Genomic DNA, 11,630 nt, shown 5'->3' on the forward strand with positions numbered 1-11,630 from the left:
CGTCTGACCCAGGGCCCGCGCCGTGACTTTCGTCGCCCTAAGCACCACCCTCGTGCAACTGCTTCACCGCTTTGGCCTGGTGCAGAAGCAGCCTGTCCAGCAGCACTGTAAGCCCTAGCCGTCAGAGCAGACGAGAACTTACAGGCCCTGGACGGAAGGTGTGGACTACCTCTCCAGGCGGCCGCGCTTTGCGGGCAGAGCTGCATGGCAATAGCGCGCCTTTTATACCCGCGCTGCGGGGCGGGGTGCGCGTGGCGAAACACGCACGCCAACTGTCATTGGCTTGTTTAGTTAACACTCAAAGGTGATTGGGCTCTCGGGCGAGATCCCAATTCGTCAGTCACGATTGACGTAACGTAGAACGTGACTGACTGAAAGGGAACTAGAGGTATTCCATATTGCATGGAGGGAAACTACTTCTACTTATTGAAAAGCTCTAAAACTGCTAGATCTGCTTACTTTGTCTCTTTTAGAAGAAAACAAACACAACCCCAGGCATTTATTCAATACAGTGGTTAAATTAACGAGAAATAAAGCATCAACAGGTGCAGACATTTCCCAACAGCATAGCAGTAATAAACTTCTTTACTTCCAAGATCAATACTATTAGAGATAAAATTCTAACCATGCAGCCGTTAGCAACAGTATGACATCAGACAGTGCACTATAGATCCCCAAAACCAGCAACTTGTATGTCAGACCCTATTCCATCTAAGCTACTAAAAGAGGTGCTTCCAGAAGTCATAGATCCTATTCTGAATATTATTAATTTGTCAATGCAGTGTTTCCCATGTATTGATTTATTTGTTGTGCCCACCACAATATCAACACTGACTGCTACAAATAGATTTTCCTAAATGCTTTGACTTCTTTGAAAGTCAACATGAGCAATAAACATGAGCACTGCTCGTTTCAAAATCAAAACGCAGTGTGGGTGTTTTTATATGAATGTATATTTGAAGGGAACTGAAAAGTTTCAACGTCATTTTCATTTAATGTTTCCTATAATGCCTGATAAAGTCATGTTAATGAGCGGAACACTGCTTTGATTACAGCTGTTCCGGGGAAATCGCTATTTCTGCCACTCCTAAAGCGCCTCCTGCTGGCAGAGAATAAATGTGCATTTTCAATAAGCCTGCTGTTTTATATATATATATATATATATATATTCCCCAGGGGGAAGTGCTGCCACACATAGAGTGTAAGTCTGTGGGAAACACTGCAATATCATTAGGACAAATCCTTCAAACTGGCTGTTAAGCCTCTCATTAAAAAACACAACTTTATCCTAGAGAATTAGTTAAAGGGGTCACATGACGTTGCTAACAGTTTTGCTTTCACAACGAAACACACAGCGTCACACATGGCGGGTTAGAGTGAGTGCGGCTGGCGGGCTTGTGGCAACCACATGTGATGACCCCGGACTAGACTCCGCTTCGTCCACGGTGAAAGCCGATCTAGCGATCCACAGCGCAAAGTTGATGTATTTCCTCAGCGACCAGCACGGATCAGCTCTAGGCATGACAAAGCGGATATCGTCCTCTTTTGGAAGGTCAAACAAAGAAGTTTCGCTTTCACAACGAAACACACAGTGTCTCCACGACATGGCGGCAGCAGCAATAATACTACAACCAAAATAAAAGTTACGCCTTCTTTCTTTGCATGAACATTTGGGCGGTGTTATGCAAATCTTCCCACATCGTGATGTAGACGTGTGGTGGCGTGTTAGAATGAGCCGTTTTAGGAGGTTGTGGTTGACGCTTAACTTTTATAAAGAATATCTCTTTGGATTTGAGACTTTAGTCTTTGCAACTTTACATATCTTCTTTATGCACCAAGAGCTTGTAACACTTCAAAGAGAAAGGAAAAATTTAAATCGTACCAAATAATGATAATTACGGACTGATCTCAAATCTCCCTTTTCTGTCAAAAATATTAGACAAGGCAGTATTCTCTCAGCTATGTTCCTTCTTAGGGAGAAATGGCATCTGTAAGGATTTCCAATCAGGATTTAGACCGTATCATATTACTGAGTTTGTTCTCATTAGAGTTACAAATGACCTGCTCTTATCATCCGATCGTGGTTGTATTTCTCTGTTAGTGCTACTGGATCTTAGCGTTGCATTTGACACTATTGACCACAATATTCTTTTGAATAGACTACACAATTATGTTTGCATTTGTGGAATTGCATTGGCATGGTTCAAATCTTACTTATCTGACCGTCATTAATTCGTAGCAGTGAATGAAGTGGTATCATATTGTAGGGATTTTCTTAATATGAACAGACATTGATATCACTATTCACAAGGTTCGCTATTTCATCCAGCACATGAATCCCATATTCTTGGGTGATTTCCTGTCAGTATGGTCAACTCATATGGTTTAATCAGGTGGACTTGGGACATTCAGACCCGAGTTTTAGCAAAACCTGAATAAATTAATAACGATTAATTCCCTTACAACTAAGTAAATTATTACATATGGTGGAGAATAGAATGCTGGCAAGATTGACTGAAAAATTAATGACCCAATATAAATATTATGAATTTTGTCTAATTTTTATCCGGAAAAATAGACAAAAGACAAAAGAAACTGAATTTATTGTGTATTTGGTTATGTATTTTAGCACGGAAGAGCGTTTTGGTCGAATATAAAACTCGAGTTGTTCTTTAAAAAGAATTGAACTGCAGAAAAATGTTTTCTTTAAGTCGCTTTAAGAGCGCACGAACAGAGAAGCAAGCGTGTCCCTTGTTCTTCTGTCTTTTAAAAAGGCCTTCATAGTTTGATTTGTTGGTGCGTGTCCCACCTCCGAATGAGTCTATGATAAATAAATCTCCCGGCTTCAGACCATTAAACTAGCTAATTAATGCTCTGGCCATTTAATTCACTAGAAACTAGTGGACTTGAAACGCGGTGCTCAGGAAGAGTGTCCGGACGATATTCATTTTGGGAGAATTATGAAACTTGATCAAGTGAAAGGTGGTTAAATCCACGTGTGTTTTGTCTGTAATAAGACATGTGCTGATATCCGCCGAAGATATCGTTGACAATTATTGTATTAATTGCAATAAATCTGTACGTTAACTCACCTCACTCTGACGAGTTGAGTGCTAGATAGGAACAAACACTCCCAAACACGAACGTAATAACTTTGTGAACACAATCATAGTTGAGTTTTAATCACGTTATTGAAGGTTTGCCTGGCTTAAAAGCTGTTGTTGTCTTTGTTTTAAGATGTTATTCTGGTCCTCAGCCCCATTACTGTAATGCTACGTCGTTTAATTCAGCTATAACACCCTTATAATATTATGTACATCGGTAAATATCAATTTGCTATACGTAAGGATTTGAAATTGTGAAGTACATTTAATAATTAATTACAAATTGTGACGCCACATGACTATCCCATGTTAACCACCTGCTTCCTGCATGACCGAAACCCTTACTTTCCTGTGCCACAGACAAAGAAACAGAACATTGTATCTATTTTAAAAGACAAATTGTTTAAAACGTATAACTAGTGAAAATGTATCCACTGTATGTGTTAGGCCGTTTATATATATATATATATATATATATATATATATACATCCAGGAAGCCCGCGACCGCGATGGAATCACCTCTGCTTTCAGCTGTCAAACCAAAGAACGCAAGTAACGAACAAACTCTTCAACTCAGCTGAACTGGTGTAGAGCTAAGTTAAACAGTAAAGATAAGACAATCGCTGCTTGGTGTTCTCCTAGGCTGAATTTAAAACCACTCGCGAAACTTAATGCAACTCCGTTGACTCCTTTCATTGAATCTTTGTGTGTATGTGTGTTTATGTTTTAGTTAGGTCTTTATGTAATCTAGATTAGCCAATAAAATTCATGTTTCATTTATAAAGAAGAAGTTTCTTGGCTCATATAATTTTAAGGTTAAACCTATGCCAAAACGATCCTTGCTTGCTACTTATCTCGTAGCTTACTTATAATAATTACCTCTGTTAAGAGCTTACAAATAATCATAACTGTATTTCACCCGTGGCCAGGGAGAATACAACAGACACATATTAAATTTGTTAAAAGATACTAAGAATCACCGGCTCGCTAGACGACCTTGATTTGAAGTAAAACTAACAAATTTGGAATGGTTTAATCAGGTGGACTTGGGACATTCAGACCCGAGTTTTAGCAAAACCTGAATAAATTAATAACGATTAATTCCCTTACAACTAAGTAAATTATTACAATATCAATCACAAGTACAGTATGGAGTACCACAAAGCTCAGTACTAGGACCGCTGCTTTTCATACTTGTTACCCATGGGAGATATCATCAGGAAACATGGTGTTAGCTTTTACTTATACTTATTTCAGTTATGCTGATGAGACTCTCAGCATCTCTATTTCTTTGCGGCCCGACGATACATACCAATTCGCCAAACTAACGGAATATCACACTACTGTGCCAAAGAACGGACAGGCAGACGACATAGCAAACACACAGGCTTTTATAATCCACAGACAGGTAGGCTATAATCCAAACAGGGCAGGTTGGTGACACACAAAGTATTGACGTTCAAGACCTGACAAAGAATGAACAGAAATGGAGCAACTTAAATACACAGACCAATCGAGGATAATTAACACAGGTCAACAGAATGACACAATCAGGCACAGAAGGGAAACTAAGTAAAGGGAAGCATGAGGAAAGAAAACAAACTAAAACTCCATGATCATGACAGTACTCCCCCCTCTGGCCAGGTGCAACCTCGTGCTGTAACAAAAACAACAATGGAGGGACGGAGGGGACTAAGGAGTGGAGTTGGGATGGTAATAGGGGAGGCAGGCAGGAAGGCAGGCAGATGACCAGGGCGGTGATGACGGGAGGGAGGAGCCATGGAGGAATCATGAGGAACCACGGCGGATCAGATGGAGGGAGGAGCCAGGGAGCAGCCCGGAGCAGGAGGAGACAGGTGTTGGTCCAGAGCCTAGCCAGGATTGTGGCCCACGGTGGAGCCGATGGAGGAAGGAGCCACGGTGGAGGAAGGGCTGACAATACCAGGGGGCCGTCTGATGGAGGCGGAGCAGGTGGAAGAAGAGCCCAGGGCGGCAATGGAGAGCCGACGAGCCAGGTCAACGCAGGGTATCCAGAGGGCCAAGGCGGAGCAGATGGCTCAGGCGACTGAGGCGTAGGTGGGGATCCAGAAGGCCATGGTGGAGCCGGAGCGACAGAGGACAAAGGCTAGCTGGAGGGAGGGAGGAGCCCAACATAGCCAGAGGGACGAAGGGACAAGGCGAAGCAGGAGTGTACTCCCGAGGCGAGGGCAGGTCGACGGGATGAGGAAACCCGGCGAAGCTGATGAAATGACAGACCACGGCAAGGAGGAGGGAGCTAGGAGCCATGGCGGAGCCGCTGGGTCAACGGCCTGAGGCGGAGTACAGGACTCAGAGGCTGGAGGAGGAGACAAGGCATACTCCAGCCACGATGCCAATGGAGACTGGCAGACCCGAGGCAAACCCATAACACAGATGGTGGGCTAAGGGTGAGCTGAGGGGCTGGCAGGGTGCAGCAGCAGCGGGACAGAAGATGGAGGATGGCTCATGAGAGGAGGTAGGAGAGGGAGGGTGGGTGGGATTTCATGACAGTCTGGGGGTTCTGGGATGGTGTATGCTGCCCACACACACCAAATGGCGAAACCCATGACAGAGAGTGCCACTGACAGGGGAACGACCTCCATGGTCGTGGCAGGACAGACAGAAAGTTCCAGGCAGACAAACAGTTCAAAACAGACCTCCATGGTCATTTCAGGACAGACAGGGAGTTCATAAACGACCTCTTTGGCCGTAACAGGACAGGCAGAGATTTCAGAAGATGATGGAAGACTGGGGATAACTGAATAAAAGTCTATTCAATCCTCAGAGTCCCGCCACAGCTCACCCGCAGCGGTGGTACAGTGGGTGGGGCTTACCTCTGCACTGTTTCATCCACCATCGCGTGCGTTGTTGCTGGTTCTCACACCTGGTCAGACGATCGGTGAGGATCTGGCTCTGGGACGATCCTCAGCTCTGTCGCTCTTTCTTGCAATGGCTCGTTGCGGCGGACTTTGGCTCTCCGTCTGTGGTGGGCTCTGGGATTCCGTGCAGTGGGGTGATGGTTGGCTGGGCTCTGGGTATGGAGTGGGGCTGGTGTCATCGTCAGCTGGTCCGGCAGTCAGGGATGAACTACATGATACCAGCACCCACTCCATGTAGTCCTCGAAGCTCCCTCGAGAGCCCTCCCCAGAAAACTGCGCTTGTGTGGCGGTGTTAAGCCCAGCGTGCAGAAACGAGAACAAGCAGTTGTCCGGAAAGGTGGTCCGATGTGCGAGACTCAGGAATTCCTGAATTTGTGCTCTGCATTTAACCCATCCAAGTGCACACACACAGCAGTGAGTAGTGAACACACACACACACACACACACACACACACCGTGAACACGCACCCGGAGCAGTAGGCAGCCATTTTTGCTGTTGGGGGTTCGGTGCCTTGCTCAAGGGTCTCACTTCAGTCGTGGTATTGAGAGTGGAAGAGAGCATTGGTCATTCACTCCCCCCACCTACAATTCCTGCTGGTACCAAGACTCGAATCTGCAACCATTGGGTTACAAGTCCGACTCTCTAACCATGACTGTCCCGAAAACAAATTAACTTTAAAGAAATAAGAAAATAACTTTGATAAGAAACATTCTTGAGCACCAAATCATCCTATTAAAATGAGTTCTGAAGGATCATGTGACATTGAAGACTAGATTAATATTCAGCTTTGCCATCACAGGAATAAAATACATTTTTAAATATATAAAAATAGAAAACGATTATATAAACTAATGAAAAAATTCACAATATTACTGTTTTTACAAAATTTTGATCCAATAAATGTGGCCTTGGTGAGCATAAGAGACATCTTTTAAAAAACACTAAAAAAATCTTACAGACCTCAAACATTTGAATGTAGTGTATATTATAATTTTTTTTTATTTCTTATTTATTTCTTTTTTATTTTAGGAATGTGCTCATTACCCCACATTCGCTTTGCATGCAAATTTTATTACATAGCTCTAACTGTATGTGTTTATTTTGGCACAAAAAATGAAGAAAAACCTGGCAATTTCAAAATGTAAACACACGTTTCCTCAAGTTTTTATTATGAGCTGATATTCCATACTTTGCTTTTAGCTGCATGTAAATAACACTCAATGACCCACAACTACAATTATCACCACATGACACAAAACTCAAAGGGATCAACAAACACAACACCAGTGCAAAATATGCAGTAACATAGTAAACAATAAGACTTTAATTAACATGATTTATTCATGCCATCACAACCACTTATTCTGGGTGATGTCACATCATCCTGACAAAGTCTGTCCTTTTCCTTTCATTATATACTAGTTTGTGGCTTGAGATTTTCAAACAATGTATAAAATTGTTAGGGCAGTTCAAAATTTGAACCATAATTTGACAAGACAGCAAGCACTCTTAAGTTGACAGGTAACATCCTATTTAAAGTAAGAAGAGTTACCTAACCCAATAAAAAAAGGTGTCCTCACCAAAAACCTTGAGAAACAGTTCGTGCTCAACTTCTCCTGCCTTGTTAGAGGCTTTGCAGGTGTAGGAGCCCCCATCGTCATGCTGAATGTTTCGAACTGTGAGCGTCGTACCTCGAGCTCTCATTACATACTGCTCCGATTCCTGGAGCTGCACTCCCTTCCTGACAAACCACACATATACAACACATATCAGTTGAACAAAGCCTACATTCTCAACACTGTGGTATTATACATATTGCAAGAATAAAATCTCCCTGACCAGCCAATCAAAAAAATATTATACATAATGCAGATGTAGGAAGCGAAGAAATGCCAGGTGATAGGTTATTCATCATAGATGGAGATACAACATTTCAGAATATTCTGTTACATTCAATATACATACCGTATAGGTATGCCGTTGACGTGGGGACAGAATAATGAAATATTTTTAGAGAAGATTACAGCGCAGCTTCAGACTGTCATAAAGTTAGGAGAGGAATGAACGGAAATGAAATCTAATTTAAAGCAGAGAGACCTGTGTGGCTACAGGAAATGGGGAGAAATGAATCAAATCACTCTCTCTCTCTGGCTGTACAGACGGAGTCAACAGAGAGACACAAACAGACGGATGCTCCATTCCAGTAGCTGCTTCAACAAAACTGTTGAAATCGAGCAGATGTTTCTCAGCCAGAGGACATTACAACACATTAACTGTAGTGACACTAATTGTACACAAGTCTCACTGGTGCAACCAAGTGCAGTGCTCAAGGGCACAATGATAATTGAGCAGGTCTGTAACCTTAGTAACTTTCCAGTCTCCAGGTTGTCCCTTATTGGAATTAACACTATTATGTAGGTTCTAGCAGATAATCGGGATGGAGCAGATTATTCAGTCAATCAGCCAGTCATCCATCAATCGTTCCATTGTTCTATCTATCATTCATTCATCCATCCATACGTCTATTGTTCCATCCATCCACCTATCCACCCATCTTTTACAAATGTAAAATTTAATTACACAATTTAAAAGGGTAGCTGACTAATTAACTAGTTAACTGACCTCTTTTAACATTAAAAAGAGTAAAAATGTACATGTGACTGGTTAATTTTACCATTAAAGCACCTTTTTTACTAGTTTATTTAAATATTCATGTATATAGTGTAACAACATGTCCATATGTGTGGTAATTAAAAATGCATGTAAAATAAAATAGTATATTTCCATAAAATTTAACATGATCCACTCTTTGCAGCAATGGTGATAAGTTTGTCATACCTGTGCCAAGTAATATCAGGTTCAGGTGAGCCGTAGGCCCGGCAGGTGAAGGTCACAGATTCTCCATAGTCCGCAGTAGCATTAAAAGACTGCTGTGGCACAGAGACGACCGGCGGAACTGTTTGAGAAAGAAAATATTGTATAATATTGAATAGTGAATACTGTCACTTTTGAATTACACAAATACAAAAAACTTAAAATCATTTCAAATTTTTCAGTGTGAAATCTCTTGGAAGTTTTCATGTTATTTCTCAATTGTTCTAGTCTCAACAAATACTTATTCAAATGACACATTCATTCACAAGCCATCAACATGTTCTCACTTCCTGGGAAATGGTGGTTGACAGCATGTGGCACCCATTGAGCTAAATTAACGCTCAGATGCTGTTTTCATGAAATCCTAGATTAAAATTTCACTGTACAAAGTCTGCTCATGCTGAAAAAGTTTTAGAGTGTATGACAACACAAATGCTGTATTATCCTGTAATGTAGTGAGTTTTTATTTATATTCCAACACACACAGGCACAGCAGTTGATAGAACTAACTCCTTATTCACTCACCTTCATCTCCAGTGCATACAGATCATCAACAACATGATCACACTCAAAATGCCCCCTCACAAGCCAGAAAAAGAATGAATAAATACATCAGCCACCCTCTGTGTCCGAATCAATATGTTCTGAGCAGTCCACTTAATTATATAGTGAAAGGTCAATGGAGAAAGACTTCGGGGTCAAACAAGAGGTCAACCTGGATGACCTCAAACAAACTTCCACTAACAATCTCAAAAAAAAAATTTCAGTTTATATTCATAAAAAAAATCGACTTATCTTTGTAAAGTGACTGTTTACAGCTGAAAGTATATGTGTAAGTCTATTAAAGCTCTATATGTGAACTCCAAGGTCAGGCAGATAGCGATTTTCATTGGCACAGTCTATTATGGGAATGTGCGATGATTTGAGTGCGAATTTTTATTTCCATCTCTGCAGAGAACTGGAAGGTGATAAAGTAATTTCAGACTGAACCTAACCCAATTTCGACTCATTCAGAAATTACTCTGCCATGCCCTTCAAAATTAGGTAATTCACCTGAGAGGGAACGGCGTTCAAATAGTTTCAATAATAGGCAGCAATGTTCTTCTGCAAACTTCTTACACCGATTTTTAAATACAGCATTTTTGCTCCCTTTTGCAATTTTTTTTTTGGTTTAGACAATGGATGGAGCCATCATGTTTGGAAAAAGGCATCATTTTGAGTTGTGACTGGTTTAAAGACATAACACAATTTAATGGAGTGTAAGCCGGAGTAAAAAGATTAGATTAAATGGATGTTTTATTCATGGTCACTTTCAGCCCGACTTAGCAGTATATTAACACATCCCTCTCATCCTTTATTAGAAATCATAAACGCACACACTATTTGCTTTCCCCCCTGCACATTATGGGTCATTCATTAGGTAGACCCAAACAGCTGACAGCCAAGTTCAAATTAATGCCACAATTGTTTTGCCATTTGTCTTCAGTGCATCAATGGCATGCATTTCTCCTGCAAGGGAACTTTGAAGCAGAAATAAGTGTGCTTTTGTTGATGAAATGATAGTTGTGGAGGTCCTTATGGGCATCATCATCATTACGGCTGGGGTTCAATCTCAAACCAGAGCAGCTCAGCAAGCTTTGTCCACTCTCCAGGGTTAAATAGTTCTAACCTAGGAGGCAGTCCTACAATTGAGCTGGTGGTAACGATGTTGCCTGAGTGAGTGGGAAGCTCAAAGATCATACACAGGGTACTGCAGACTTGTCGATTTTTATCAGTCCTCTGAATTAGATCTTACAAATGTACCTTTTTCATACTTAAAGTGATAGTTCATCATCATGATGTGCCAAAGACAGCAAGAGTTGAAGTCATGACTGATTCTTTCAGTCATTGCTAGGTGGTTGTCCTGCATCTTCAATAAACAAGCTACAGGTAGTCCAAAATGCAGCGGAGTCCTTACCAGGCCAAGAAAATATGATCATATTACCCCAATTTTACAGTCTCTGCACTGGCTACCTATTAAGTTCCATATCAGTTACAAAATATTATTACTTGCCTATAAGACCCTTAATAGGTTAGCTCCTGCGTACCTAACTAGTCTTCTACCACGCTACAATCCATCACGCTCCCTAAGGTCGCAAAACTCTGGACTTTTGGTAGTACCTAGGATAGCAAAGTCCACTAAAGGAGGTAGAGCTTTTTCGCATTTGGCTCCCAAACTCTGGAATAGCCTTCCTGATAACGCTCGGGGTTCAGACACACTCTCTCTGTTTAAATCTAGATTAAAGAAACCTCTTTGGCCAAGCATTCAAATAATGCATCTCATAATCTTGTACTGCAGTTATATCTGATCAAATGCACATTACTATTCTTTAGTTTTGCTTGGTTGGAACAGCAGCTACACTAATTATATCTCTATTTGTTTCTCGGTTTTTGCCACCAAGCTTCAGTCTGGATCCAGAACACCTGAGAAGAGATGATGCCAACCCCTAGAGGACCTCAGATGAAACAACCCTGAAACAACTTACAGAACTACCACATTGTGCAATAAGTTTGATTGCATCATATAATAATTGCTGTTAATAATGTTCATTGTCTGTTTTATTACGTCTTAAATTGATTTTTCCGTACATTTCTGCCATATGCACATTAACTGACAGTCACCACTGATAAGCTACCACTAAATATTGTAAAAACTTAATTTGCTGTGAAGTTGCTTTGCAACGATTTGTATCGTGAAAAGCACTATACAAATA

At 41.3% G+C, this 11,630-nt stretch overlaps 1 protein-coding gene across 1 annotated transcript in view; it reads right to left on the bottom strand.

Annotated features, from left to right (window-relative positions):
* Positions 1–6,011: 6,011 nt before the first annotated feature.
* LOC107552783 (neural cell adhesion molecule 2-like) overlaps positions 6,012–11,630 on the bottom strand; it is a 35,249-nt gene continuing 29,630 nt past the window's right edge. Inside the window, exons 6-8 of the mRNA XM_016234775.1 lie at positions 8,842–8,959; positions 7,556–7,744; positions 6,012–6,210 (exon numbers count right to left, since the gene is read on the bottom strand). Coding sequence (XP_016090261.1) covers positions 6,012–6,210; positions 7,556–7,744; positions 8,842–8,959 — 506 coding nt within the window. The remainder of the gene's footprint in view (positions 6,211–7,555; positions 7,745–8,841; positions 8,960–11,630) is intronic.

Source organism: Sinocyclocheilus grahami, unplaced genomic scaffold (genome assembly GCF_001515645.1).
Source record: "Sinocyclocheilus grahami isolate Dianchi unplaced genomic scaffold, SAMN03320097.WGS_v1.1 scaffold458.1, whole genome shotgun sequence".
In the NCBI taxonomy this organism is placed as follows: Eukaryota; Metazoa; Chordata; class Actinopteri; order Cypriniformes; family Cyprinidae; genus Sinocyclocheilus; species Sinocyclocheilus grahami.